At 44.8% G+C, this 26,840-nt stretch overlaps 1 protein-coding gene across 1 annotated transcript in view; it reads left to right on the top strand.

Annotated features, from left to right (window-relative positions):
• The first annotated feature begins 16,209 nt into the window (after positions 1-16,209).
• Positions 16,210-26,840, top strand: part of LOC135561249 (cofilin-2-like) — a 38,516-nt gene continuing 27,885 nt past the window's right edge. Inside the window, exon 1 of the mRNA XM_065002704.1 lies at positions 16,210-16,338. Within this exon, the coding sequence (XP_064858776.1) occupies positions 16,336-16,338 (3 nt within the window). The 5' untranslated portion in view covers positions 16,210-16,335. The remainder of the gene's footprint in view (positions 16,339-26,840) is intronic.

Genomic DNA, 26,840 nt, shown 5'->3' with positions numbered 1-26,840 from the left:
ACCCCCACCATTACAGCAAACTAACTACACCCCCACCATTACGTCATCCTAACTACACCCCACCATTACATCATACTAACTACACCCCCACCAGTACATCAAACTAACTACACCCCCACCATTACATCATACTAACTACACCCCCACCATTACATCATACTAACTACACCCCCACCAGTACATCAAACTAACTACACCCCCACCATTACGTCATCCTAACTACACCCCACCATTACGTCATACTAACTACACCCCCACCAGTACATCAAACTAACTACACCCCCACCATTACATCATACTAACTACACCCCCACCATTACATCATACTAACTACACCCCCACCATTACATCATACTAACTACACCCCCACCAGTACATCAAACCAACTACACCCCACCATTACATCAAACTAACTACACCCCACCATTACATCATACTAACTACACCCCCACCATTACATCAAACTAACTACACCCCCACCATTACATCATACTAACTACACCCCCACCATTACATCAAACTAACTACACCCCACCATTACATCATACTAACTACACCCCCACCATTACATCATACTAACTACACCCCCACCATTACATCATACTAACTACACCCCCACCATTACATCAAACTAACTACACCCCTACCATTACATCAAACTAACTACACCCCACCATTACATCAAACTAACTACACCCCCACCATTACATCAAACTAACTACACCCCCACCATTACATCAAACTAACTACACCCCCACCATTACATCAAACTAACTACACCCCACCATTACATCAAACTAACTACACCCCACCATTACATCAAACTAACTACACCCCACCATTACATCATACTAACTACACCCCCACCAGTACATCAAACTAACTACACCCCCACCATTACGTCATCCTAACTACACCCCACCATTACGTCAAACTAACTACACCCCCACCATTACATCAAACTAACTACACCCCCACCATTACATCATACTAACTACACCCCCACCATTACATCAAACTAACTACACCCCCACCATTACATCAAACTAACTACACCCCCACCATTACATCAAACTAACTACACCCCCACCATTACATCAAACTAACTACACCCCCACCATTACATCAAACTAACTACACCCCCACCATTACATCAAACTAACTACACCCCCACCATTACATCAAACTAACTACACCCCCACCATTACATCAAACTAACTACACCCCCACCATTACATCATACTAACTACACCCCCACCAGTACATCATACTAACTACACCCCCACCAGTACATCATACTAACTACACCCCCACCAGTACATCATACTAACTACACCCCCACCAGTACATCATACTAACTACACCCCCACCATTACATCATACTAACTACACCCCCACCATTACATCATACTAACTACACCCCCACCATTACATCATACTAACTACACCCCCACCATTACATCATACTAACTACACCCCCACCATTACATCAAACTAACTACACCCCCACCATTACATCAAACTAACTACACCCCCACCATTACATCATACTAACTACACCCCCACCATTACATCATACTAACTACACCCCCACCAGTACATCATACTAACTACACCCCCACCAGTACATCATACTAACTACACCCCCACCAGTACATCATACTAACTACACCCCACCATTACATCATACTAACTACACCCCCACCATTACATCATACTAACTACACCCCCACCATTACATCATACTAACTACACCCCCACCATTACATCATACTAACTACACCCCCACCATTACATCATACTAACTACACCCCCACCATTACATCATACTAACTACACCCCCCCACCATTACATCATACTAACTACACCCCCACCATTACATCATACTAACTACACCCCCACCATTACATCATACTAACTACACCCCCACCATTACATCAAACTAACTACACCCCACCATTACATCAAACTAACTACACCCCCACCATTACATCAAACTAACTACACCCCACCATTACATCAAACTAACTACACCCCACCATTACATCAAACTAACTACACCCCCACCATTACATCAAACTAACTACACCCCCACCATTACGTCATCCTAACTACACCCCCACCAGTACGTCAAACCAACTACACCCCCACCAGTACATCAAACCAACTACACCCCCACCATTACATCAAACTAACTACACCCCCACCATTACATCATACTAACTACACCCCCACCATTACATCAAACTAACTACACCCCCACCATTACATCAAACTAACTACACCCCACCATTACATCATACTAACTACACCCCCACCATTACATCAAACTAACTACACCCCCACCATTACAGCAAACTAACTACACCCCCACCATTACATCAAACTAACTACACCCCCACCATTACATTATACTAACTACACCCCCACCATTACATCATACTAACTACACCCCCACCATTATATTATACTAACTACACCCCCACCATTACATCATACTAACTACACCCCCACCATTACATCATACTAACTACACCCCACCATTACAGCAAACCGGTTGTGCCTCAAATGGCAGCCCTAGCTCTCCAGGGCCCATAGGGTAGTGCACTACTGTTGACCAGGGCCCATAGGGTAGTGCACTACTGTTGACCAGGGCCAATAGGGAATAGGTGGAGGAAATAGGGTGCCTTTTGGGACACAGATATTAAAATATATCATTATTCCTGGTAGGTGATACAGATGTAAGTTTTTAATTTGTCATTATGGGGTATTGAATGTAGATTGAGTAGTCCATTTTAGAATAAGGCTGTAATGTAACAAAATGTGGAAAAAGTGAAGGGGTCTGAATAATTTCTGAATGCACTTTATGTATATTATAGACTCCTAAAGATATCACCATTTCTGGTAGGTGATACAGTACCAGTCAAAAGTTTGGACACCTTCTCATTCCATGGTTTTTCTTTATTTTTACTATTTTCTACATTGTAGAATAATAGTGAAGACATCAAAACAATGAAATAACACATATAGAATCATGTAGTAACCAAAAAAAAAGTGTTAAACAAATCAAAGTAGCCACCCTTTTCCTTGTGGACAGCTTTGCACACTCTTGGCATCCTCTCAACCAGCTTCATGAGGTAGTCACCTGGAATGCATTTCAATTAACAGGTGGGCCTTGTTAAAAGTTAATTTGTGGAATTTCTTTCCTTCCTAATGCGTTTGAGCCAATCAGTTGGGTTGTGACATGGTAGGGGTGGTACACAGAAGATAGCCTTATTTGGTAAAAGACCAAGTCAATATTATGGCAAGAACAGTTCAAATAAGCAAATAGAAACCCAGAAAATTTCTAAAACTTTTAGTTTCTTCAAGTGCAGTTGCAAGAACCATCAAGCGTTGTGATGAAACTGGCTCTCATGAGAACTGCCAAAGGAAAGGAAGACCCAGAGTTACCTCTGCTGCAGAGGATACGTTCATTAGAGTTAACTGCACCTCAGATTGCAGCCCAAATAAATGCTTCACAGAGTTCTATCATTAATTAACTGCACCTCAGATTGCAGTTCAAGTAACAGACACATCTGAACATCAACTGTTCAGAGGAGACGGCGTGAATCAGGCCTTCATGGTCGAAATGCTGCAAAGAAACCATGGAAACCACTACTAAAGGACACCAATAAGAAGAAGAAGAGACTTGCTTGGTCCAAGAAACACGAGCAATAGACATTAGACCGGTGTAAATCTGTCCTTTAGTCTGATGAGTCCAAATTTGATATTTTTGGTTCCAACCACCATGTCTTTGTGAGACGCTAAGTAGATGAACGGATGATCTCTGCATGTGTGGTTCCCACCATGAAGCATGGAGGAGGAGGTGTGATGGTGTGGGGGTGCTTTGCTGATGACACTGTTGGTGATTTATTTAGATTTCAAAGTACACTTAACCAGCATGGCTACCACAGCATTCTGCAGCCCCCATTCCATCTTGTTTGCGCTTAGCGGGACTATCATTTGTTTTTCAACAGGACAATGACCCAACACACCTCCAAGCTGTGTAAGGGCTATTTGACCAAGAAGGAGATTGGAGTGCTGCATCAGATGACCTGGCCTCCACAATCACCCGACCTCAACCCAATTGGTATGAGTTTGGACCGCAGAGATTTGAAGGAAAAGCAGCCAACAAGTGCTCAGCATATGTGGGAACTCCTTCAATACTGTTGGAAAAGCATTCCAGGTGAAGATGGTTGAGAGAATGCCACAAGTGTGCAACGCTGTCATCAAGGCAAAGGCTGGCTACTTTGAAGAATCTAAAATATATTTTGATTTGTTTAATCCATCCGCTTCAGGTGATTCAGGTGCTTCAGGTGATTCAGGTGATTCAGGTGATTCAGGTGCTTCAGGTGAAATCTAAACGCACTGTCAGCACACTGCCAGGAAACTTTCCTGATTCAAACTCTAATTTCTGCCTGACATAGAACTCAATAGAACTCAATGCATAAAATTCAGCTTTGGGTTTCCAAGGCAACCCTTATGCCTGGTTACACTGTGCATTGATTACAAGAAGAAGATACCTTCAACTTTATGATTCAAATCTTCTGTTTTGATTCATTTATGACCAGTCAAAGATCCATCTGTTCCGTTCTTCGTGAAGAGACTAGCTAGATACTGTTACCAGACAGTTCATGAGTCAATCAGGGTGTTTGTTGTTGAGTTACCAGACAGTTCATGAATCAATCAGGGTGTTTGTTGTTGAGTTACCAGACGGTTCATGAGTCAATAATGGTGTGTGTTGTTGAGTTACCAGACAGTTCTCCAGTGTGTGTCCAACCCCTACTCCTTTGCTATATGTGTGTTGAAATGTCTTTCAAACTCTATAGTCATGTCAAATATGTGGTGTGGTTTGTTCTCCATATGTTATCCCCCACCCACCGCCCATCATTGTCTCCTTTGTAATTATTACAAAGAACAAAAATATAAATGCAACTTGTAAACTGTTCATCCCATGTTTCATGAGCTGAAATAAAAGATCCCAGAAATGATTTCTCAAAAATGTTATGCACACATGTGTTTACATCCCTGTTAGTGAGCATTTCTCCTTTACCAAGATAATTCATCCACCTGACAGGTGTGGCATATCAAGAAGCTGATTAAACAGCAGGATCATTACACAGGTGCACCTTGTGCTGGGGACAATAAAAGGCCGTTCTAAAATGTGCAGTTGTCACAGATGTCTCAAGTTTTGAGGGAGCAGCAATTGGCTGACTGCAGGAAGGTCCACCAGAGCTGTTGCCAGAGAATTGAATGTTAATTTCTCTACCATAAGCCGCGTCCAATGTCATTTTATGGTATTGGTATGGTATGGACAGGTATAAGCAACGAACACAATTGTATTTTATCGATGGTAATTTGAATGTACAGAGATACCGTGATGAGATCTTGAGGCCCGTTGTCGTGCCATTCATCCGCCTCCATCACCTCATGTTTCACCATGATAATGCACGGCCCCATGTCACAAGGATCTGTACACAATTCCTGGAAGCTGAACATGTCCCAGTTCTTCCATGGTCTGCATACTCACCAGACATGTCACCCATTGAGCATGTTTGGGATGCTCTGGATCGACGTGTACGACAGCGTGTTCCAGTTCCCGCCAATATCCAGCAACTTCACACAGGCATTGAAGAGGAGAGGGTCAACATTCCACAGGACACAATCAACAGCCTGATCAACTCTATGTGAAGGAGATGTGTCGCGCTGCATGATGCAAATGGTGGAACCAGATACTGACTGGTTTTCTGATCCACACCAGATACTGACTGGTTTTCTGATCCACACCAGATACTGACTGGTTTTCTGATCCACAGCAGATACTGACTGGTTTCCTGATCCACAGCAGATACTGACTGGTTTCCTGATCCACACCAGATACTGACTGGTTTTCTGATCCACACCAGATACTGACTGGTTTTCTATCCACACCAGATACTGACTGGTTTTCTGATCCACACCAGATACTGACTGGTTTTCTGATCCACACCAGATACTGACTGGTTTTCTGATCCACAGCAGATACTGACTGGTTTCCTGATCCACACCAGATACTGACTGGTTTCCTGATCCACACCAGATACTGACTGGTTTTCTGATCCACACCAGATACTGACTGGTTTTCTGATCCACACCAGATACTGACTGGTTTTCTGATCCACACCAGATACTGACTGGTTTTCTGATCCACACCAGATACTGACTGGTTCTCTGATCACACCAGATACTGACTGGTTTTCTGATCCACACCAGATACTGACTGGTTTTCTGATCCACAGCAGATACTGACTGGTTTTCTGATCCACAGCAGATACTGACTGGTTTTCGGATCCACAGCAGATACTGACTGGTTTCCTGATCCACACCAGATACTGACTGGTTTTCTGATCCACAGCAGATACTGACTGGTTCTCTGATGACACCAGATACTGACTGGTTTTCTGATCCACACCAGATACTGACTGGTTTTCTGATCCACAGCAGATACTGACTGTTTTTCTGATCCACAGCAGATACTGACTGGTTTTCTGATCCACACCAGATACTGACTGGTTTTCTGATCCACAGCAGATACTGACTGGTTTTCTGATCCACAGCAGATACTGACTGGTTTTCTGATCCACACCAGATACTGACTGGTTTTCTGATCCACAGCAGATACTGACTGGTTTTCTGATCCACAGCAGATACTGACTGGTTTTCTGATCCACACCAGATACTGACTGGTTTTCTGATCCACAGCAGATACTGACTGGTTTTCTGATCCACACCAGATACTGACTGGTTTTCTGATCCACACCAGATACTGACTGGTTTTCTGATCCACACCAGATACTGACTGGTTTTCTGATCCACAGCAGATACTGACTGGTTTTCTGATCCACACCAGATACTGACTGGTTTTCTGATCCACAGCAGATACTGACTGGTTTTCTGATCCACAGCAGATACTGACTGGTTTTCTGATCCACAGCAGATACTGACTGGTTTTCTGATCCACACCAGATACTGACTGGTTTTCTGATCCACAGCAGATACTGACTGGTTTTCTGATCCACAGCAGATACTGACTGGTTTTCTGATCCACACCAGATACTGACTGGTTTTCTGATCCACAGCAGATACTGACTGGTTTTCTGATCCACAGCAGATACTGACTGGTTTTCTGATCCACACCAGATACTGACTGGTTTTCTGATCCACACCAGATACTGACTGGTTTTCTGATCCACACCAGATACTGACTGGTTTTCTGATCCACAGCAGATACTGACTGGTTTTCTGATCCACAGCAGATACTGACTGGTTTTCTGATCCACAGCAGATACTGACTGGTTTTCTGATCCACAGCAGATACTGACTGGTTTTCTGATCCACACCAGATACTGACTGGTTTTCTGATCCACACCAGATACTGACTGGTTTTCTGATCCACACCAGATACTGACTGGTTTTCTGATCCACAGCAGATACTGACTGGTTTTCTGATCCACACCAGATACTGACTGGTTTTCTGATCCACAGCAGATACTGACTGGTTTTCTGATCCACAGCAGATACTGACTGGTTTTCGGATCCACAGCAGATACTGACTGGTTTCCTGATCCACACCAGATACTGACTGGTTTTCTGATCCACAGCAGATACTGACTGGTTCTCTGATGACACCAGATACTGACTGGTTTTCTGATCCACACCAGATACTGACTGGTTTTCTGATCCACAGCAGATACTGACTGTTTTTCTGATCCACAGCAGATACTGACTGGTTTTCTGATCCACACCAGATACTGACTGGTTTTCTGATCCACAGCAGATACTGACTGGTTTTCTGATCCACAGCAGATACTGACTGGTTTTCTGATCCACACCAGATACTGACTGTTTTTCTGATCCACAGCAGATACTGACTGGTTTTCTGATCCACACCAGATACTGACTGGTTTTCTGATCCACAGCAGATACTGACTGGTTTTCTGATCCACAGCAGATACTGACTGGTTTTCTGATCCACACCAGATACTGACTGGTTTTCTGATCCACACCAGATACTGACTGGTTTTCTGATCCACAGCAGATACTGACTGGTTTTCTGATCCACAGCAGATACTGACTGGTTTTCTGATCCACACCAGATACTGACTGGTTTTCTGATCCACACCAGATACTGACTGGTTTTCTGATCCACACCAGATACTGACTGGTTTTCTGATCCACACCAGATACTGACTGGTTTTCTGATCCACACCAGATACTGACTGGTTTTCTGATCCACACCAGATACTGACTGGTTTTCTGATCCACAGCAGATACTGACTGGTTTTCTGATCCACAGCAGATACTGACTGGTTTTCTGATCCACAGCAGATACTGACTGGTTTTCTGATCCACAGCAGATACTGACTGGTTTTCTGATCCACACCAGATACTGACTGGTTTTCTGATCCACAGCAGATACTGACTGGTTTTCTGATCCACAGCAGATACTGACTGGTTTTTTCTGATCCACACCAGATACTGACTGGTTTTCTGATCCACAGCAGATACTGACTGGTTTTCTGATCCACACCAGATACTGACTGGTTTTCTGATCCACACCAGATACTGACTGGTTTTCTGATCCACACCAGATACTGACTGGTTTTCTGATCCACACCAGATACTGACTGGTTTTCTGATCCACACCAGATACTGACTGGTTTTCTGATCCACAGCAGATACTGACTGGTTTTCTGATCCACAGCAGATACTGACTGGTTTTCTGATCCACACCAGATACTGACTGGTTTTCTGATCCACAGCAGATACTGACTGGTTTTCTGATCCACAGCAGATACTGACTGGTTTTCTGATCCACACCAGATACTGACTGGTTTTCTGATCCACACCAGATACTGACTGGTTTTCTGATCCACAGCAGATACTGACTGGTTTTCTGATCCACAGCAGATACTGACTGGTTTTCTGATCCACACCAGATACTGACTGGTTTTCTGATCCACAGCAGATACTGACTGGTTTTCTGATCCACACCAGATACTGACTGGTTTTCTGATCCACACCAGATACTGACTGGTTTTCTGATCCACACCAGATACTGACTGGTTTTCTGATCCACAGCAGATACTGACTGTTTTTCTGATCCACAGCAGATACTGACTGGTTTTCTGATCCACACCAGATACTGACTGGTTTTCTGATCCACAGCAGATACTGACTGGTTTTCTGATCCACAGCAGATACTGACTGGTTTTCTGATCCACACCAGCTACTGACTGGTTTTCTGATCCACAGCAGATACTGACTGGTTTTCTGATCCACAGCAGATACTGACTGGTTTTCTGATCCACACCAGATACTGACTGGTTTTCTGATCCACAGCAGATACTGACTGGTTTTCTGATCCACAGCAGATACTGACTGGTTTTCTGATCCACACCAGATACTGACTGGTTTTCTGATCCACACCAGATACTGACTGGTTTTCTGATCCACAGCAGATACTGACTGGTTTTCTGATCCACAGCAGATACTGACTGGTTTTCTGATCCACACCAGATACTGACTGGTTTTCTGATCCACAGCAGATACTGACTGGTTTTCTGATCCACAGCAGATACTGACTGGTTTTCTGATCCACACCAGATACTGACTGGTTTTCTGATCCACACCAGATACTGACTGGTTTTCTGATCCACAGCAGATACTGACTGGTTTTCTGATCCACAGCAGATACTGACTGGTTTTCTGATCCACACCAGATACTGACTGGTTTTCTGATCCACAGCAGATACTGACTGGTTTTCTGATCCACACCAGATACTGACTGGTTTTCTGATCCACACCAGATACTGACTGGTTTTCTGATCCACAGCAGATACTGACTGGTTTTCTGATCCACAGCAGATACTGACTGGTTTTCTGATCCACACCAGATACTGACTGGTTTTCTGATCCACAGCAGATACTGACTGGTTTTCTGATCCACAGCAGATACTGACTGGTTTTCTGATCCACACCAGATACTGACTGGTTTTCTGATCCACAGCAGATACTGACTGGTTTTCTGATCCACACCAGATACTGACTGGTTTTCTGATCCACACCAGATACTGACTGGTTTTCTGATCCACACCAGATACTGACTGGTTTTCTGATCCACACCAGATACTGACTGGTTTTCTGATCCACAGCAGATACTGACTGGTTTTCTGATCCACAGCAGATACTGACTGGTTTTCTGATCCACACCAGATACTGACTGGTTTTCTGATCCACAGCAGATACTGACTGGTTTTCTGATCCACAGCAGATACTGACTGGTTTTCTGATCCACAGCAGATACTGACTGGTTTTCTGATCCACACCAGATACTGACTGGTTTTCTGATCCACAGCAGATACTGACTGGTTTTCTGATCCACAGCAGATACTGACTGGTTTTCTGATCCACACCAGATACTGACTGGTTTTCTGATCCACAGCAGATACTGACTGGTTTTCTGATCCACACCAGATACTGACTGGTTTTCTGATCCACACCAGATACTGACTGGTTTTCTGATCCACACCAGATACTGACTGGTTTTCTGATCCACAGCAGATACTGACTGGTTTTCTGATCCACACCAGATACTGACTGGTTTTCTGATCCACAGCAGATACTGACTGGTTTTCTGATCCACACCAGATACTGACTGTTTTTCTGATCCACAGCAGATACTGACTGGTTTTCTGATCCACACCAGATACTGACTGGTTTTCTGATCCACAGCAGATACTGACTGGTTCTCTGATGACACCAGATACTGACTGGTTTTCTGATCCACACCAGATACTGACTGGTTTTCTGATCCACAGCAGATACTGACTGTTTTTCTGATCCACAGCAGATACTGACTGGTTTTCTGATCCACACCAGATACTGACTGGTTTTCTGATCCACAGCAGATACTGACTGGTTTTCTGATCCACAGCAGATACTGACTGGTTTTCTGATCCACACCAGATACTGACTGGTTTTCTGATCCACAGCAGATACTGACTGGTTTTCTGATCCACAGCAGATACTGACTGGTTTTCTGATCCACACCAGATACTGACTGGTTTTCTGATCCACAGCAGATACTGACTGGTTTTCTGATCCACACCAGATACTGACTGGTTTTCTGATCCACACCAGATACTGACTGGTTTTCTGATCCACACCAGATACTGACTGGTTTTCTGATCCACACCAGATACTGACTGGTTTTCTGATCCACAGCAGATACTGACTGGTTTTCTGATCCACAGCAGATACTGACTGGTTTTCTGATCCACAGCAGATACTGACTGGTTTTCTGATCCACACCAGATACTGACTGGTTTTCTGATCCACAGCAGATACTGACTGGTTTTCTGATCCACACCAGATACTGACTGGTTTTCTGATCCACACCAGATACTGACTGGTTTTCTGATCCACACCAGATACTGACTGGTTTTCTGATCCACACCAGATACTGACTGGTTTTCTGATCCACAGCAGATACTGACTGGTTTTCTGATCCACAGCAGATACTGACTGGTTTTCTGATCCACAGCAGATACTGACTGGTTTTCTGATCCACAGCAGATACTGACTGGTTTTCTGATCCACACCAGATACTGACTGGTTTTCTGATCCACAGCAGATACTGACTGGTTTTCTGATCCACAGCAGATACTGACTGGTTTTCTGATCCACACCAGATACTGACTGGTTTTCTGATCCACACCAGATACTGACTGGTTTTCTGATCCACAGCAGATACTGACTGGTTTTCTGATCCACAGCAGATACTGACTGGTTTTCTGATCCACACCAGATACTGACTGGTTTTCTGATCCACAGCAGATACTGACTGGTTTTCTGATCCACACCAGATACTGACTGGTTTTCTGATCCACACCAGATACTGACTGGTTTTCTGATCCACACCAGATACTGACTGGTTTTCTGATCCACAGCAGATACTGACTGGTTTTCTGATCCACACCAGATACTGACTGGTTTTCTGATCCACAGCAGATACTGACTGGTTTTCTGATCCACACCAGATACTGACTGTTTTTCTGATCCACAGCAGATACTGACTGGTTTTCTGATCCACACCAGATACTGACTGGTTTTCTGATCCACAGCAGATACTGACTGGTTCTCTGATGACACCAGATACTGACTGGTTTTCTGATCCACACCAGATACTGACTGGTTTTCTGATCCACAGCAGATACTGACTGTTTTTCTGATCCACAGCAGATACTGACTGGTTTTCTGATCCACACCAGATACTGACTGGTTTTCTGATCCACAGCAGATACTGACTGGTTTTCTGATCCACAGCAGATACTGACTGGTTTTCTGATCCACACCAGATACTGACTGGTTTTCTGATCCACAGCAGATACTGACTGGTTTTCTGATCCACAGCAGATACTGACTGGTTTTCTGATCCACACCAGATACTGACTGGTTTTCTGATCCACAGCAGATACTGACTGGTTTTCTGATCCACACCAGATACTGACTGGTTTTCTGATCCACACCAGATACTGACTGGTTTTCTGATCCACACCAGATACTGACTGGTTTTCTGATCCACACCAGATACTGACTGGTTTTCTGATCCACAGCAGATACTGACTGGTTTTCTGATCCACACCAGATACTGACTGGTTTTCTGATCCACAGCAGATACTGACTGGTTTTCTGATCCACAGCAGATACTGACTGGTTTTCTGATCCACACCAGATACTGACTGGTTTTCTGATCCACACCAGATACTGACTGGTTTTCTGATCCACAGCAGATACTGACTGGTTTTCTGATCCACAGCAGATACTGACTGGTTTTCTGATCCACACCAGATACTGACTGGTTTTCTGATCCACACCAGATACTGACTGGTTTTCTGATCCACACCAGATACTGACTGGTTTTCTGATCCACAGCAGATACTGACTGGTTTTCTGATCCACACCAGATACTGACTGGTTTTCTGATCCACACCAGATACTGACTGGTTTTCTGATCCACACCAGATACTGACTGGTTTTCTGATCCACACCAGATACTGACTGGTTTTCTTCCACACCAGATCTGACTGGTTTTCTGATCCACACCAGATACTGACTGGTTTTCTGATCCACACCAGATACTGACTGGTTTTCTGATCCACAGCAGATACTGACTGGTTTTCTGATCCACACCAGATACTGACTGGTTTTCTGATCCACACCAGATACTGACTGGTTTTCTGATCCACAGCAGATACTGACTGGTTTTCTGATCCACAGCAGATACTGACTGGTTTTCTGATCCACACCAGATACTGACTGGTTTTCTGATCCACACCAGATACTGACTGGTTTTCTGATCCACAGCAGATACTGACTGGTTTTCTGATCCACACCAGATACTGACTGGTTTTCTGATCCACAGCAGATACTGACTGGTTTTCTGATCCACACCAGATACTGACTGGTTTTCTGATCCACACCAGATACTGACTGGTTTTCTGATCCACACCAGATACTGACTGGTTTTCTGATCCACACCAGATACTGACTGGTTTTCTGATCCACACCAGATACTGACTGGTTTTCTGATCCACAGCAGATACTGACTGGTTTTCTGATCCACAGCAGATACTGACTGGTTTTCTGATCCACAGCAGATACTGACTGGTTTTCTGATCCACACCAGATACTGACTGGTTTTCTGATCCACACCAGATACTGACTGGTTTTCTGATCCACACCAGATACTGACTGGTTTTCTGATCCACACCAGATACTGACTGGTTTTCTGATCCACAGCAGATACTGACTGGTTTTCTGATCCACACCAGATACTGACTGGTTTTCTGATCCACAGCAGATACTGACTGGTTTTCTGATCCACAGCAGATACTGACTGGTTTTCGGATCCACAGCAGATACTGACTGGTTTCCTGATCCACACCAGATACTGACTGGTTTTCTGATCCACAGCAGATACTGACTGGTTTTCTGATCCACAGCAGATACTGACTGGTTCTCTGATGACACCAGATACTGACTGGTTTTCTGATCCACACCAGATACTGACTGGTTTTCTGATCCACAGCAGATACTGACTGTTTTTCTGATCCACAGCAGATACTGACTGGTTTTCTGATCCACACCAGATACTGACTGGTTTTCTGATCCACACCAGATACTGACTGGTTTTCTGATCCACACCAGATACTGACTGGTTTTCTGATCCACACCAGATACTGACTGGTTTTCTGATCCACACCAGATACTGACTGGTTTTCTGATCCACACCAGATACTGACTGGTTTTCTGATCCACAGCAGATACTGACTGGTTTTCTGATCCACACCAGATACTGACTGGTTTTCTGATCCACACCAGATACTGACTGGTTTTCTGATCCACACCAGATACTGACTGGTTTTCTGATCCACACCAGATACTGACTGGTTTTCTGATCCACACCAGATACTGACTGGTTTTCTGATCCACACCAGATACTGACTGGTTTTCTGATCCACAGCAGATACTGACTGGTTTTCTGATCCACAGCAGATACTGACTGGTTTTCTGATCCACAGCAGATACTGACTGGTTTTCTGATCCACAGCAGATACTGACTGGTTTTCTGATCCACACCAGATACTGACTGGTTTTCTGATCCACAGCAGATACTGACTGGTTTTCTGATCCACAGCAGATACTGACTGGTTTTCTGATCCACACCAGATACTGACTGGTTTTCTGATCCACAGCAGATACTGACTGGTTTTCTGATCCACACCAGATACTGACTGGTTTTCTGATCCACACCAGATACTGACTGGTTTTCTGATCCACACCAGATACTGACTGGTTTTCTGATCCACACCAGATACTGACTGGTTTTCTGATCCACAGCAGATACTGACTGGTTTTCTGATCCACAGCAGATACTGACTGGTTTTCTGATCCACACCAGATACTGACTGGTTTTCTGATCCACACCAGATACTGACTGGTTTGCTGATCCACAGCAGATACTGACTGGTTTTCTGATCCACAGCAGATACTGACTGGTTTTCTGATCCACACCAGATACTGACTGGTTTTCTGATCCACAGCAGATACTGACTGGTTTTCTGATCCACACCAGATACTGACTGGTTTTCTGATCCACACCAGATACTGACTGGTTTTCTGATCCACACCAGATACTGACTGGTTTTCTGATCCACACCAGATACTGACTGGTTTTCTGATCCACACCAGATACTGACTGGTTTTCTGATCCACAGCAGATACTGACTGGTTTTCTGATCCACAGCAGATACTGACTGGTTTTCTGATCCACACCAGATACTGACTGGTTCTCTGATGACACCAGATACTGACTGGTTTTCTGATCCACACCAGATACTGACTGGTTTTCTGATCCACACCAGATACTGACTGGTTTTCTGATCCACACCAGATACTGACTGGTTTTCTGATCCACACCAGATACTGACTGGTTCTCTGATCACACCAGATACTGACTGGTTCTCTGATCCACACCAGATACTGACTGGTTTTCTGATCCACAGCAGATACTGACTGGTTTTCTGATCCACAGCAGATACTGACTGGTTTTCTGATCCACAGCAGATACTGACTGGTTTCCTGATCCACACCAGATACTGACTGGTTTTCTGATCCACAGCAGATACTGACTGGTTCTCTGATGACACCAGATACTGACTGGTTTTCTGATCCACACCAGATACTGACTGTTTTTCTGATCCACAGCAGATACTGACTGGTTTTCTGATCCACACCAGATACTGACTGGTTTTCTGATCCACAGCAGATACTGACTGGTTTTCTGATCCACAGCAGATACTGACTGGTTTTCTGATCCACACCAGATACTGACTGGTTTTCTGATCCACACCAGATGCTGACTGGTTTTCTGATCCACACCCCTACGTAGTCAGGTAACTTTATTAGCATTGTGATACGTTAGTGTTTATAAATTGAGTTGCACTGAGCAGAGAGCAACAACAAAGAGCCTTCTAGTGTTCTTACCTATTTTAACATACCTGTTTTTTTAACAGGAAACTGGCCCCAGGCTACGTTTGCCGTCAGAGGGGAAAACAGGAAGCTGACGTGTGTGTACCACTACAATCCAACCTCCCACTTTTTCTACCTGCTTTTTCTTTCCCCCGACCAAAGAAGCGCTGGATACACCTATCGTCGTCCTTCTCCTGTCTACTATCTTAACAGCAGTGTAAATGGTGAGTGTTTTTGCATCGATGGCGCTTCCTAAGCCAACATATTCTCAGTGTTACTATATAATGTGGGGTCAGAGGTTAGGAAATATGTCTCATGTTATGAAACTGAGAGAATAGGTTTTAAAATAATGTATCAAAATGGACAGTATACAATATAATAAAATATAATATATCTATAATATATCTAAATATATCTATAATATATCTAAATATATATAATTTATCTCTCCGGCCCAGTATTCACCGATACCACACTGATCATTCTAACAGCATGACACTTGACACCTCAGTGGGGATCTATCCTGAATCTTAGTCTCTTTTGACATTCACAACGTCCAGCTTTTGTCTTACAATATGTCTCATGTTATGAAACTGAGAGAATAGATGTTTTGGATTCTTCTGTAAGTAAGGAATATAAAAGGTTTAGGGGGGCATTCGAACTGACAAAAGTAGTGCACTCCATATATGGAATAGGGTTCTATGTGCCCTGGTCTAAAGTAGTGCACTCTATATAGGGTATAGGGTTGTATGTGCCCTGGTCTAAAGTAGTGTACTCTATATAGGGAATAGGGTTCTATGTGCCCTGGTCTAAAGTAGTGCACTCTATATAGGGTATAGGGTTGTATGTGCCCTGGTCTAAAGTAGTGCACTCCATATAGGGAATAGGGTTGTATGTGCCCTGGTCTAAAGTAGTGCACTCTATATAGGGTATAGGGTTGTATGTGCCCTGGTCTAAAGTAGTGCACTCTATATAGGGTATAGGGTTGTATGTGCCCTGGTCTAAAGTAGTGCACTCTATATAGGGAATAGGGTTGTATGTGCCCTGGTCTAAAGTAGTGCACTCTATATAGGGAATAGGGTTGTATGTGCCCTGGTCTAAAGTAGTGCACTCCATATAGGGAATAGGGTTGTATGTGCCCTGGTCTAAAGTAGTGCACTCCATATAGGGAATAGGGTTGTATGTGCCCTGGTCTAAAGTAGTGCACTCCATATAGGGAATAGGGTTGTATGTGCCCTGGTCTAAAGTAGTGCACTCCATATAGGGAATAGGGTTGTATGTGCCCTGGTCTAAAGTAGTGCACTCCATATAGGGAATAGGGTTGTATGTGCCCTGGTCTAAAGTAGTGCACTCCATATAGGGAATAGGGTTGTATGTGCCCTGGTCTAAAGTAGTGCACTCTATATAGGGAATAGGGTTCTATGTGCCCTGGTCTAAAGTAGTGCACTCTATATAGGGAATAGGGTTGTATGTGCCCTGGTCTAAAGTAGTGCACTCCATATAGGGAATAGGGTTGTATGTGCCCTGGTCTAAAGTAGTGCACTCTATATAGGGAATAGGGTTGTATGTGCCCTGGTCTAAAGTAGTGCACTCTATATAGGGAATAGGGTTGTATGTGCCCTGGTCTAAAGTAGTGCACTCTATATAGGGAATAGGGTTGTATGTGCCCTGGTCTAAAGTAGTGCACTCCATATAGGGAATAGGGTTGTATGTGCCCTGGTCTAAAGTAGTGCACTCCATATAGGGAATAGGGTTGTATGTGCCCTGGTCTAAAGTAGTGCACTCTATATAGGGAATAGGGTTCTATGTGCCCTGGTCTAAAGTAGTGCACTCTATATAGGGAATAGGGTTGTATGTGCCCTGGTCTAAAGTAGTGCACTCCATATAGGGTTGTAGGTGCCCTGGTCTAAAGTAGTGCACTATATATAGTATATAGGGAATAGGGTTCTATGTGCCCTGGTCTAAAGTAATGCACTATATAGGGAATATGGCCCTGGTCTAAAGTAGTGCACGATGTAGGGAATAGGGTGACATTGGTTATACAACCAGCTCCCTCCTGAGTGTTTTGGCGTCACCAGGGCGGTTCTACAACTAGTTCTGACTTGTTCCTCCTGTCTCCAGGAATGTGGCCGACAGAGGCCTAGAACTCTCACAAGGAAACTATGTATGCCAAGAGAGAGACTAAGAAAGTCACTGTGAAAGATCAGGGCCTGTATTCACACAGATCGGGGCCTGTATTCACACAGATCGGGGCCTGTATTCACACAGATCGGGGCCTGTATTCACACAGATCGGGGCCTGTATTCACACAGATCGGGGCCCGTATTCACACAGATCGGGGCCCGTATTCACACAGATCGGGGCCCGTATTCACACAGATCGACAGATCGGGGCCTGTATTCACACAGATCGGGGCCTGTATTCACACAGATCTGGGCCTGTATTCACACAGATCAGGGCCTGTATTCACACAGATCGGGGCCTGTATTCACAAAGCGTGCTGACTAATCTAGGGTCAGATTGGCCTTTTAGTTCATCAATGATCCTAAATCAGCACACCTACGCTGAGACTCTTTGTTAAATAAATAAATAATAACTCTCTCTCTCTCTCTCTCTGTCTCTCTCTCTCTGTCTCTGTCTCTGTCTCTCTCTCTCTCTCTCTCTCTCTCTCTCTCTCTCTCTCTCTGTCTCTCTCTCTCTCTCTGTCTCTCTCTCTCTCTCTGTCTCTCTCTATCTCTCTCTCTCTCTCTCTCTCTCTCTCTCTCTCTCTCTCTCTCTCTCTCTCTCTCTCTCTCTCTCTCTCTCTCTCTCTCTCTCTCTGTCTCTGTCTCTCTCTCTCTCTCTCTCTCTGTCTGTCTCTCTCTCTCTCTCTCTCTCTGTCTCTCTCTCTCTCTGTCTCTCTCTGTCTCTCTCTCTCTCAATTCAATTTCAATTCAATTCAAGGGCTTTATTGGCATGGGAAACATGTGTTAACATTGCCAAAGCAAGTGAGGTAGACAACATACAAAGTGAATATATAAAGTGAAAAACAATACAGAAGTTTCAAAACAGTAAAGACATTACAAATGTCATATTATATATATATATATATACAATGTACAAATAGTTAAAGGACACAAGATAAAATGAATAAGCAAAAATATGGGTTGTATTTACAATGGTGTTTGTTCTTCACTGGTTGCCCTTTTCTCGTGGCAACAGGTCACAAATATTGCTGCTGTGATGGCACACTGTGGAATTTCACCCAGTAGATATGGGAGTTTTTCAAAATTGGATTTGTTTTCGAATTCTTTGTGTGTCTGTGTAATCTGGGGGAAATATGTCTCTCTAATATGGTCATACATTGGGCAGGAGGTTAGGAAGTGCAGCTCAGTTTCCACCTCATTTTGTGGGCAGTGAGCACATAGCCTGTCTTCTCTTGAGAGCCATGTCTGCCTACGGCGGCCTTTCTCAATAGCAAGGCTATGCTCACTGAGTCTGTACATAGTCAAAGCTTTCCTTAATTTTGGGTCAGTCACAGTGGTCAGGTATTCTGCCGCTGTGTACTCTCTGTGTAGGGCCAAATAGCATTCTAGTTTGCTCTGTTTTTTTGTTAATTCTTTCCAATGTGTTAAGTAATTATCTTTTTGTTTTCTCATGATTTGGTTGGGTCTAATTGTGCTGCTGTCCTGGGGCTCTGTAGGGTGTGTTTGTGTTTGTGAACAGAGCCCCAGGACCAGCTTGCTTAGGGACTCTTCTCCAGGTTCATCTCTCTGTAGGTGATGGCTTTGTTATGGAAGGTTTGTGAATCGCTTCCTTTTAGGTGGTTGTAGAATTTAACGGCTCTTTTCTGGATTTTGATAATTAGTGGGTATCGGCCTAATTCTGCTCTGCATGCATTATTTGGTGTTTTACGTTGTACACGGAGGATATTTTTGCAGAATTCTGCGTGCAGAGTCTCAATTTGGTGTTTGTCCCATTTTGTGAAGTCTTGGTTGGTGAGCGGACCCCAGACCTCACAACCATAAAGGGCAATGGGCTCTATGACTGATTCAAGTATTTTTAGCCAAATCCTAATTGGTATGTTGAAATTTATGTTTCTTTTGATGGCATAGAATGCCCTTCTTGCCTTGTCTCTCAGATCGTTCACAGCTTTGTGGAAGTTACCTGTGGCGCTGATGTTTAGGCCAAGGTATGTATAGTTTTTTGTGTGCTCTAGGGCAACGGTGTCTAGATGGAATTTGTATTTGTGGTCCTGGTGACTGGACCTTTTTTGGAACACCATTATTTTGGTCTCTCTCTCTCTCTGTCTCTCTCTCTCTCTCTCTCTCTCTCTCTCTCTCTCTCTGTCTCTCTCTGTCTCTCTGTCTCTCTCTCTCTCTCTGTCTCTCTCTCTCTCTGTCTCTCTCTCTCTCTCTCTCTCTCTCTCTCTCTCTCTCTCTCTCTCTCTCTCTCTCTCTCTCTCTCTCTCTCTCTCTCTCTCTGTCTCTGTCTCTGTCTCTGTCTCTCTCTCTCTCTCTCTCTCTCTCTCTCTACTCCATGTATTTCTCTCTCTCTCTCTCTACTCCATGTATTTCTCTCTCTCTCTCTCTACTCCATGTATTTCTCTCTCTATACTCCATGTATTTCTCTCTCTCTACTCCATGTATTTCTCTCTCTCTATACTCCATGTATTTCTCTCTCTCTATACTCCATGTATCTCTCTCTCTATACTCCATGTATTTCTCTCTCTATACTCCATGTATTTCTCTCTCTATACTCCATGTATTTCTCTCTCTCTCTCTATACTCCATGTATTTCTCTCTCTCTATACTCCATGTATTTCTCTCTCTCTATACTCCATGTATTTCTCTCTCACTATACTCCATGTACAGTTGAAGTCGGAAGTTTACATACACTTAGGTTGGAGTCATTAAAACTCATTTTTCAACCACTCCACAAATATCTTGTTAAACAAACAATAGTTTTGGCAATCTACTTTGTGTATGTACACGAGTCATTTTTCCAACAATTGTTTACAGACGGATTATTTCACTTATAATTCACTGTATCACAATTCCAGTGGGTCAGACGTTTAGAGCTCCTGTTTTCTCAATTTCCGTCTGACTGACGTGCCCAGGGTAAACTGCCTGTTGTTCAGGCCCTGAAGGATATGCATAGAATTGGTACCATTGGATATAAAACACTTTATGTTAAAATAATGTAGGAGACTATAACACAATAGATATGGTAGGAGAAAATCCAAAGAAAAAAACAACTGGAAATGTTTTTTGCTCTTACAATGGAACGTATGGGTGCATTCTGAATTCTAGCTCCCAGGATGCAATTCCTGTGGCTTCCACAGGGTGTCAGCAGTCTATGTTCAAGGTTTCAGGCTCGTAACTTTCAAAACGAAGTAAGAAATATAAGTTCTAGTACAGGGACACAGTCTTGGAAATTTGAGTTTGGGCGTGCGATGAAGACAAGACAAACCTGCTAGAATCGGTTTCCTATTGGACAGACTTCTATCTGATAGAAATATTATAGTTTGATTACATTTTAGGGTATCTGAGGAGTAAATAGAAACGTATTTTGACTTGTTGAAACAAAGTTTAGGGATTTTCAGATTCCTTTCTCTGCATGTTGAAAGAGTGGATCACTCAAATCGATGGCGCCAACTGAACAGACATTTTGGGATATAAAGGAGGATTTTATCTAACAAAATGACACTACATGTTATAGCTGGGACCCTTTGGATTGCAAATCAGAGGAAGATTTTCAAAAAGTAAGTGAATATTTATATTTATGAAACCTGTGCGGGTGGAAAAATATTTTGATGTGGGGCGCCGTCCTCAAACAATCGCATGGCATGCTTTCACTGTAATGGCTACTGTAAAACCGACAATGCAGTTAGATTAACAAGAATTTAAGCTTTAAACTGATATATGACACTTGTATGTACCTAAATGTTTAATATCCATAATTTTTATGATGATTTCTTTGAATTGTGCGCCCTCCAATTTCACCGGAAGTTGTCCGGCTAGCGAGATGCCTAGACTTTCAAACAGCTTGGAAAATTACAGAAAATTATGTCATGGCTTTAGAAGCTTCTGATAGGCTAATTGACATCATTTGAGTCAATTGGAGATGTACCTGTGAATGTATTTCAAGGCCTACCTTCAAACTCAGTGCCTCTTTGCTTGACATCATGGGAAAATCAAAAGAAATCAGCCAAGACCTCAGAACAAAAATTGTAGACCTCCACAAGTCTGGTTCATCCTTGGGAGCAATTTCCAACCGCCTGAAGCTACCACGTTCATCTGTACATACAATAGTACGCAAGTATAAACACCATGGGACCACGCAGCTGTCATACCGCTCAGGAAGGAGATGCGTTCTGTCTCCTAGAGATGAATGTACTGTGGTGTGAAAAGTGCAAATCAATCCCAGAACAGCAGCAAAGGACCTTGTAAAGATTCTGGAGGGAACAGGTACAAAAGTATCTATATCCACAGTAAAACGAGTCCTATATCGACATAACCTGAAAGGCCGCTCAGCAAGGAAGAAGCCACTGCTCCAAAACCGCCATAAAAAAGGCAGACTACGGTTTGCAACTGCACATGGGGACAAAGATCGTAATTTTGGGAGAAATGTCCTCTGGTCTGACGAAAATAGAACTGCTTGGTCATTAAGACCATTGTTATGTTTGGAGGAAAGAGGGGGAGGCTTGCAAGCCGAAGAACACCATCCCAACCGTGAAGCACGGTTGGCTAAGGTGTATGTAAACCTTCGACTTCAACTGTATCTTTCTCTCTCTATACTCCATGTATTATATTATGCTTATTACCGAAAGATTCTAATTGTCAAGAGCCACAGTCTGAACCGTCCTCCCCCATTCAGAGGGAAACTACACAGAGCCACAGCCTGAACCGTCCTCCCCCATTCAGAGGGAAACTACGCAGAGCCACAGTCTGAACCGTCCTCCCCCATTCAGAGGGAAACTACACAGAGCCACAGCCTGAACCGTCCTCCCCCATTCAGAGGGAAACTACGCAGAGCCACAGCCTGAACCGTCCTCCCCCATTCAGAGGGAAACTACGCAGAGCCACAGCCTGAACCGTCCTCCCCCATTCAGAGGGAAACTACGCAGAGCCACAGCCTGAACCGTCCTCCCCATTCAGAGGGAAACTACGCAGAGCCACAGCCTGAACCGTCCTCCCCATTCAGAGGGAAACTACGCAGAGCCACAGCCTGAACCGTCCTCCCCATTCAGAGGAAACTACGCAGAGCCACAGCCTGAACCGTCCTCCCCATTCAGAGGGAAACTACGCAGAGCCACAGCCTGAACCATCCTCCCCCATTCAGAGGGAAACTACGCAGAGCCACAGCCTGAACCGTCCTCCCCCATTCAGAGGGAAACTACGCAGAGCCACAGCCTGAACCGTCCTCCCCCATTCAGAGGGAAACTACGCAGAGCCACAGCCTGAACCGTCCTCCCCATTCAGAGGGAAACTACGCAGAGCCACAGCCTGAACCGTCCTCCCCATTCAGAGGGAAACTACGCAGAGCCACAGCCTGAACCGTCCTCCCCCATTCAGAGGGAAACTACGCAGAGCCACAGCCTGAACCGTCCTCCCCATTCAGAGGGAAACTACGCAGAGCCACAGCCTGAACCGTCCTCCCCCATTCAGAGGGAAACTACGCAGAGCCACAGCCTGAACCGTCCTCCCCCATTCAGAGGGAAACTACGCAGAGCCACAGCCTGAACCGTCCTCCCCCATTCAGAGGGAAACTACGCAGAGCCACAGCCTGAACCGTCCTCCCCCATTCAGAGGGAAACTACGCAGAGCCACAGCCTGAACCGTCCTCTCCCCATTCAGAGGGAAACTACGCAGAGCCAGCCAGCCTGAACCGTCCTCCCCCCATTCAGAGGGAAACTACGCAGAGCCACAGCCTGAACCGTCCTCCCCATTCAGAGGGAAACTACGCAGAGCCACAGCCTGAACCGTCCTCCCCCATTCAGAGGGAAACTACGCAGAGCCACAGTCTGAACCGTCCTCCCCCATTCAGAGGGAAACTACGCAGAGCCACAGCCTGAAGCCCTTTTCCTTAAAGTTCCAGCACACCAATAGCGTTCGCCTGCTGAGGGTACTTGCAAACCGATTTTACATGTAGAATCGTGTAACAATCGGGAGATCCACAGACGGGTGGGATGTTTCTGGTGCCGTGTTTATGACCCCTTAGTGCAGTACTTTTGACAAGGTCAAGGTCAAGGGGCAAAGGGCAAGGTCAAGGGGCCAAGGTCAAGGGGCCAAGGTCAAGGGGCCAAGGTCAAGGTCAAGGGGCCAAGGTCAAGGGCAAGGTCAAGGGGCCAAGGTCAAGGGGCCAAGGGCAAGGGGCAAAGGGCAAGGTCAAGGGGCCAAGGGCAAGGTCAAGGGCAAGGTCAAGGGGCAAAGGTCAAGGGGCAAAGGTCAAGGGGCCAAGGGCGAGGTCAAGGGGCCAAGGGCAAGGTCAAGGGGCAAAGGGCAAGGGGCCAAGGGCAAGGGGCCAAGGGCAAGGTCAAGGGCAAGGTCAAGGGGCCAAGGGCAAGGGCAAGGTCAAGGGGCCAAGGGCAAGGTCAAGGGCAAGGTCAAGGGGCAAAGGCCAAGGGCAAGGTCAAGGGGCAAAGGCCAAGGGCACTGGTTAAAAGTAATGCACTATATAGGGAATATGGTGCTATGTCAGATCAGTTTATTTGGCAAAGATTACTGAGAAAGATTAGTAAAGGTTTCAGTAGTAAAGATCACTTTTTGAAAGGTCAGGGCCTGCATTCATAAAGTGTGAGAGTGCTGACCTAGGATCAGTTTTACCTCTCTACCCTGTAAACAGATCTGTCATGAACATTTGAGAGTGCTGACCTAGGATCAGTTTTACCTCTCTACCCTGTAAACAGATCTGTCATGAACATTTGAGAGTGCTGACCTAGGATCAGTTTTACCTCTCTACCCTGTAAACAGATCTGTCATGAACATTTGAGAGTGCTGACCTAGGATCAGTTTTACCTCTCTACCCTGTAAACAGGGTAAACATCTGTCATGAAAATTTGCTGCTTTTGTGGCTGCCTGTTTTCCTGTTCTTTTGTTCAAAACAAACCCTTAGGGCTGACAAGGTAAAAAATCTGTCGTTCTGCCCCAGAACAAGGCAGTTAACCCACTGTTCCTAGGTTGTCAATATAATCAAAAATTGCTCTTAACTGACTTGCCTAGTTAAATGTAACATCTAAGGTACTTACTGCTACCAGTCTGTCCTTCACTAGGTTCTGATCTAGCTACAATTTGCAACTGGTTTCAATAATTAGTTATTTCAGCCACACACGTTGCTCACAGGTGTATAAAATATGTCAAATCTCCATAGACAAGAATTGGCAGTAGAATAGCCCGTACTGAAGAGCTCAGTGACTTACAACGGCATTTATTTAACCTTTATTTGACAAGTCAGTTAAGAACAAATTCTTATTTTACAATGACGACCCTACCCCGGCCAAATCCTCCCCTAACCCGGACGACGCTGGGTCAATAGTGCGCCCCCCTATGGGAAAATACCACCTTTCAGACAAGTCAGTTTGTCAAGAGCTGCCCTGGTCTGCTAGAGCTGCCCTGGTCTGCTAGAGCTGCCCTGGTCTGCTAGAGCTGCCCTGGTCTGCTAGAGCTGCCCTGCTCTGCAAGAGCTGCCCTGGTCTGCTAGAGCTGCCCTGGTCTGCTAGAGCTGCCCTGGTCTGCTAGAGCTGCCCTGGTCTGCTAGAGCTGCCCTGGTCTGCAAGAGCTGCCCTGCTCTGCAAGAGCTGCCCTGCTCTGCAAGAGCTGCCCTGCTCTGCTAGAGCTGCCCTGGTCTGCAAGAGCTGCCCTGCTCTGCTAGAGCTGCCCTGGTCAACTGTAAGTGCTGTTATTGTGAAGTGGAAACGTCTAGGAGCAATAACGGCTCAGCCGCAAAGTGGTAGGCCACACAAACTCTAAGAATGGGGCCGCCGAGTGCTCAAGAGTATAAAAAATGACCTGTCCTCGGTTGCAACTCTCACTACTGAGTTCCAAACTGCCTCTGGAAGCAACGTCAGCAACAAGAACTGTTCGTGAGGAGCTTCATGTAATGGGTTTCCATGGCCCGAGGAGACGCACACAATCGGTCGGCTGGAGTGGTGTAAAGCTCACCGCCATTGGTCTCTGGAGCAGTGGAAACGCGTTCTCTGAAGTGACGAATCACGCTTCACCATCTGGCAGTCCGACGGACGAATCTGGGTTTGGCAGATGCCAGGAGATCGCTACCTGCCCCAATGTATAGTGCCAACTGTAAAGTTTGGTGGAGGAGTAATAATAGTCTGGGTCGGTTTTTCATGGTTCTTAACGCTACAGCATACAATCACATTCTAGATGATTCTGTGCTTCCAACTTTGTGGCAACAGTTTGGGGAAGGCCCTTTCCTGTTTCAGCATGACAATACCCCCGTGCACAAAACGAGATCCATACAGAAATGGTTTGTTGAGATCGGTGTGGAAGAACTTGACTGGCCTGCACAGAGCCCTGACCTCAACCCCAATTGAACATCTTTTGGATGAAGTGAGGGATCTGTTGTCTAGCTAGCAGTGTGAAGGACTTACCTCAGCGGTCAGATATTGATCTGCAGAGCAGTGAGGGTTTTGTTGTCAGTGTGAAGGACTTACCTCAGCGGTCTGTTGTCAGTGTGAAGGACTTACCTCAGCGGTCAGATATTGATCTGCAGAGCAGTGAGGGTTTTG

Source organism: Oncorhynchus nerka, linkage group LG16 (assembly GCF_034236695.1).
Source record: "Oncorhynchus nerka isolate Pitt River linkage group LG16, Oner_Uvic_2.0, whole genome shotgun sequence".
NCBI lineage: Eukaryota > Metazoa > Chordata > Actinopteri > Salmoniformes > Salmonidae > Oncorhynchus > Oncorhynchus nerka.
The sequence above is the reverse complement of the archived record's forward strand: the minus strand, read 5'-3'. Positions and strand labels throughout refer to the sequence as shown.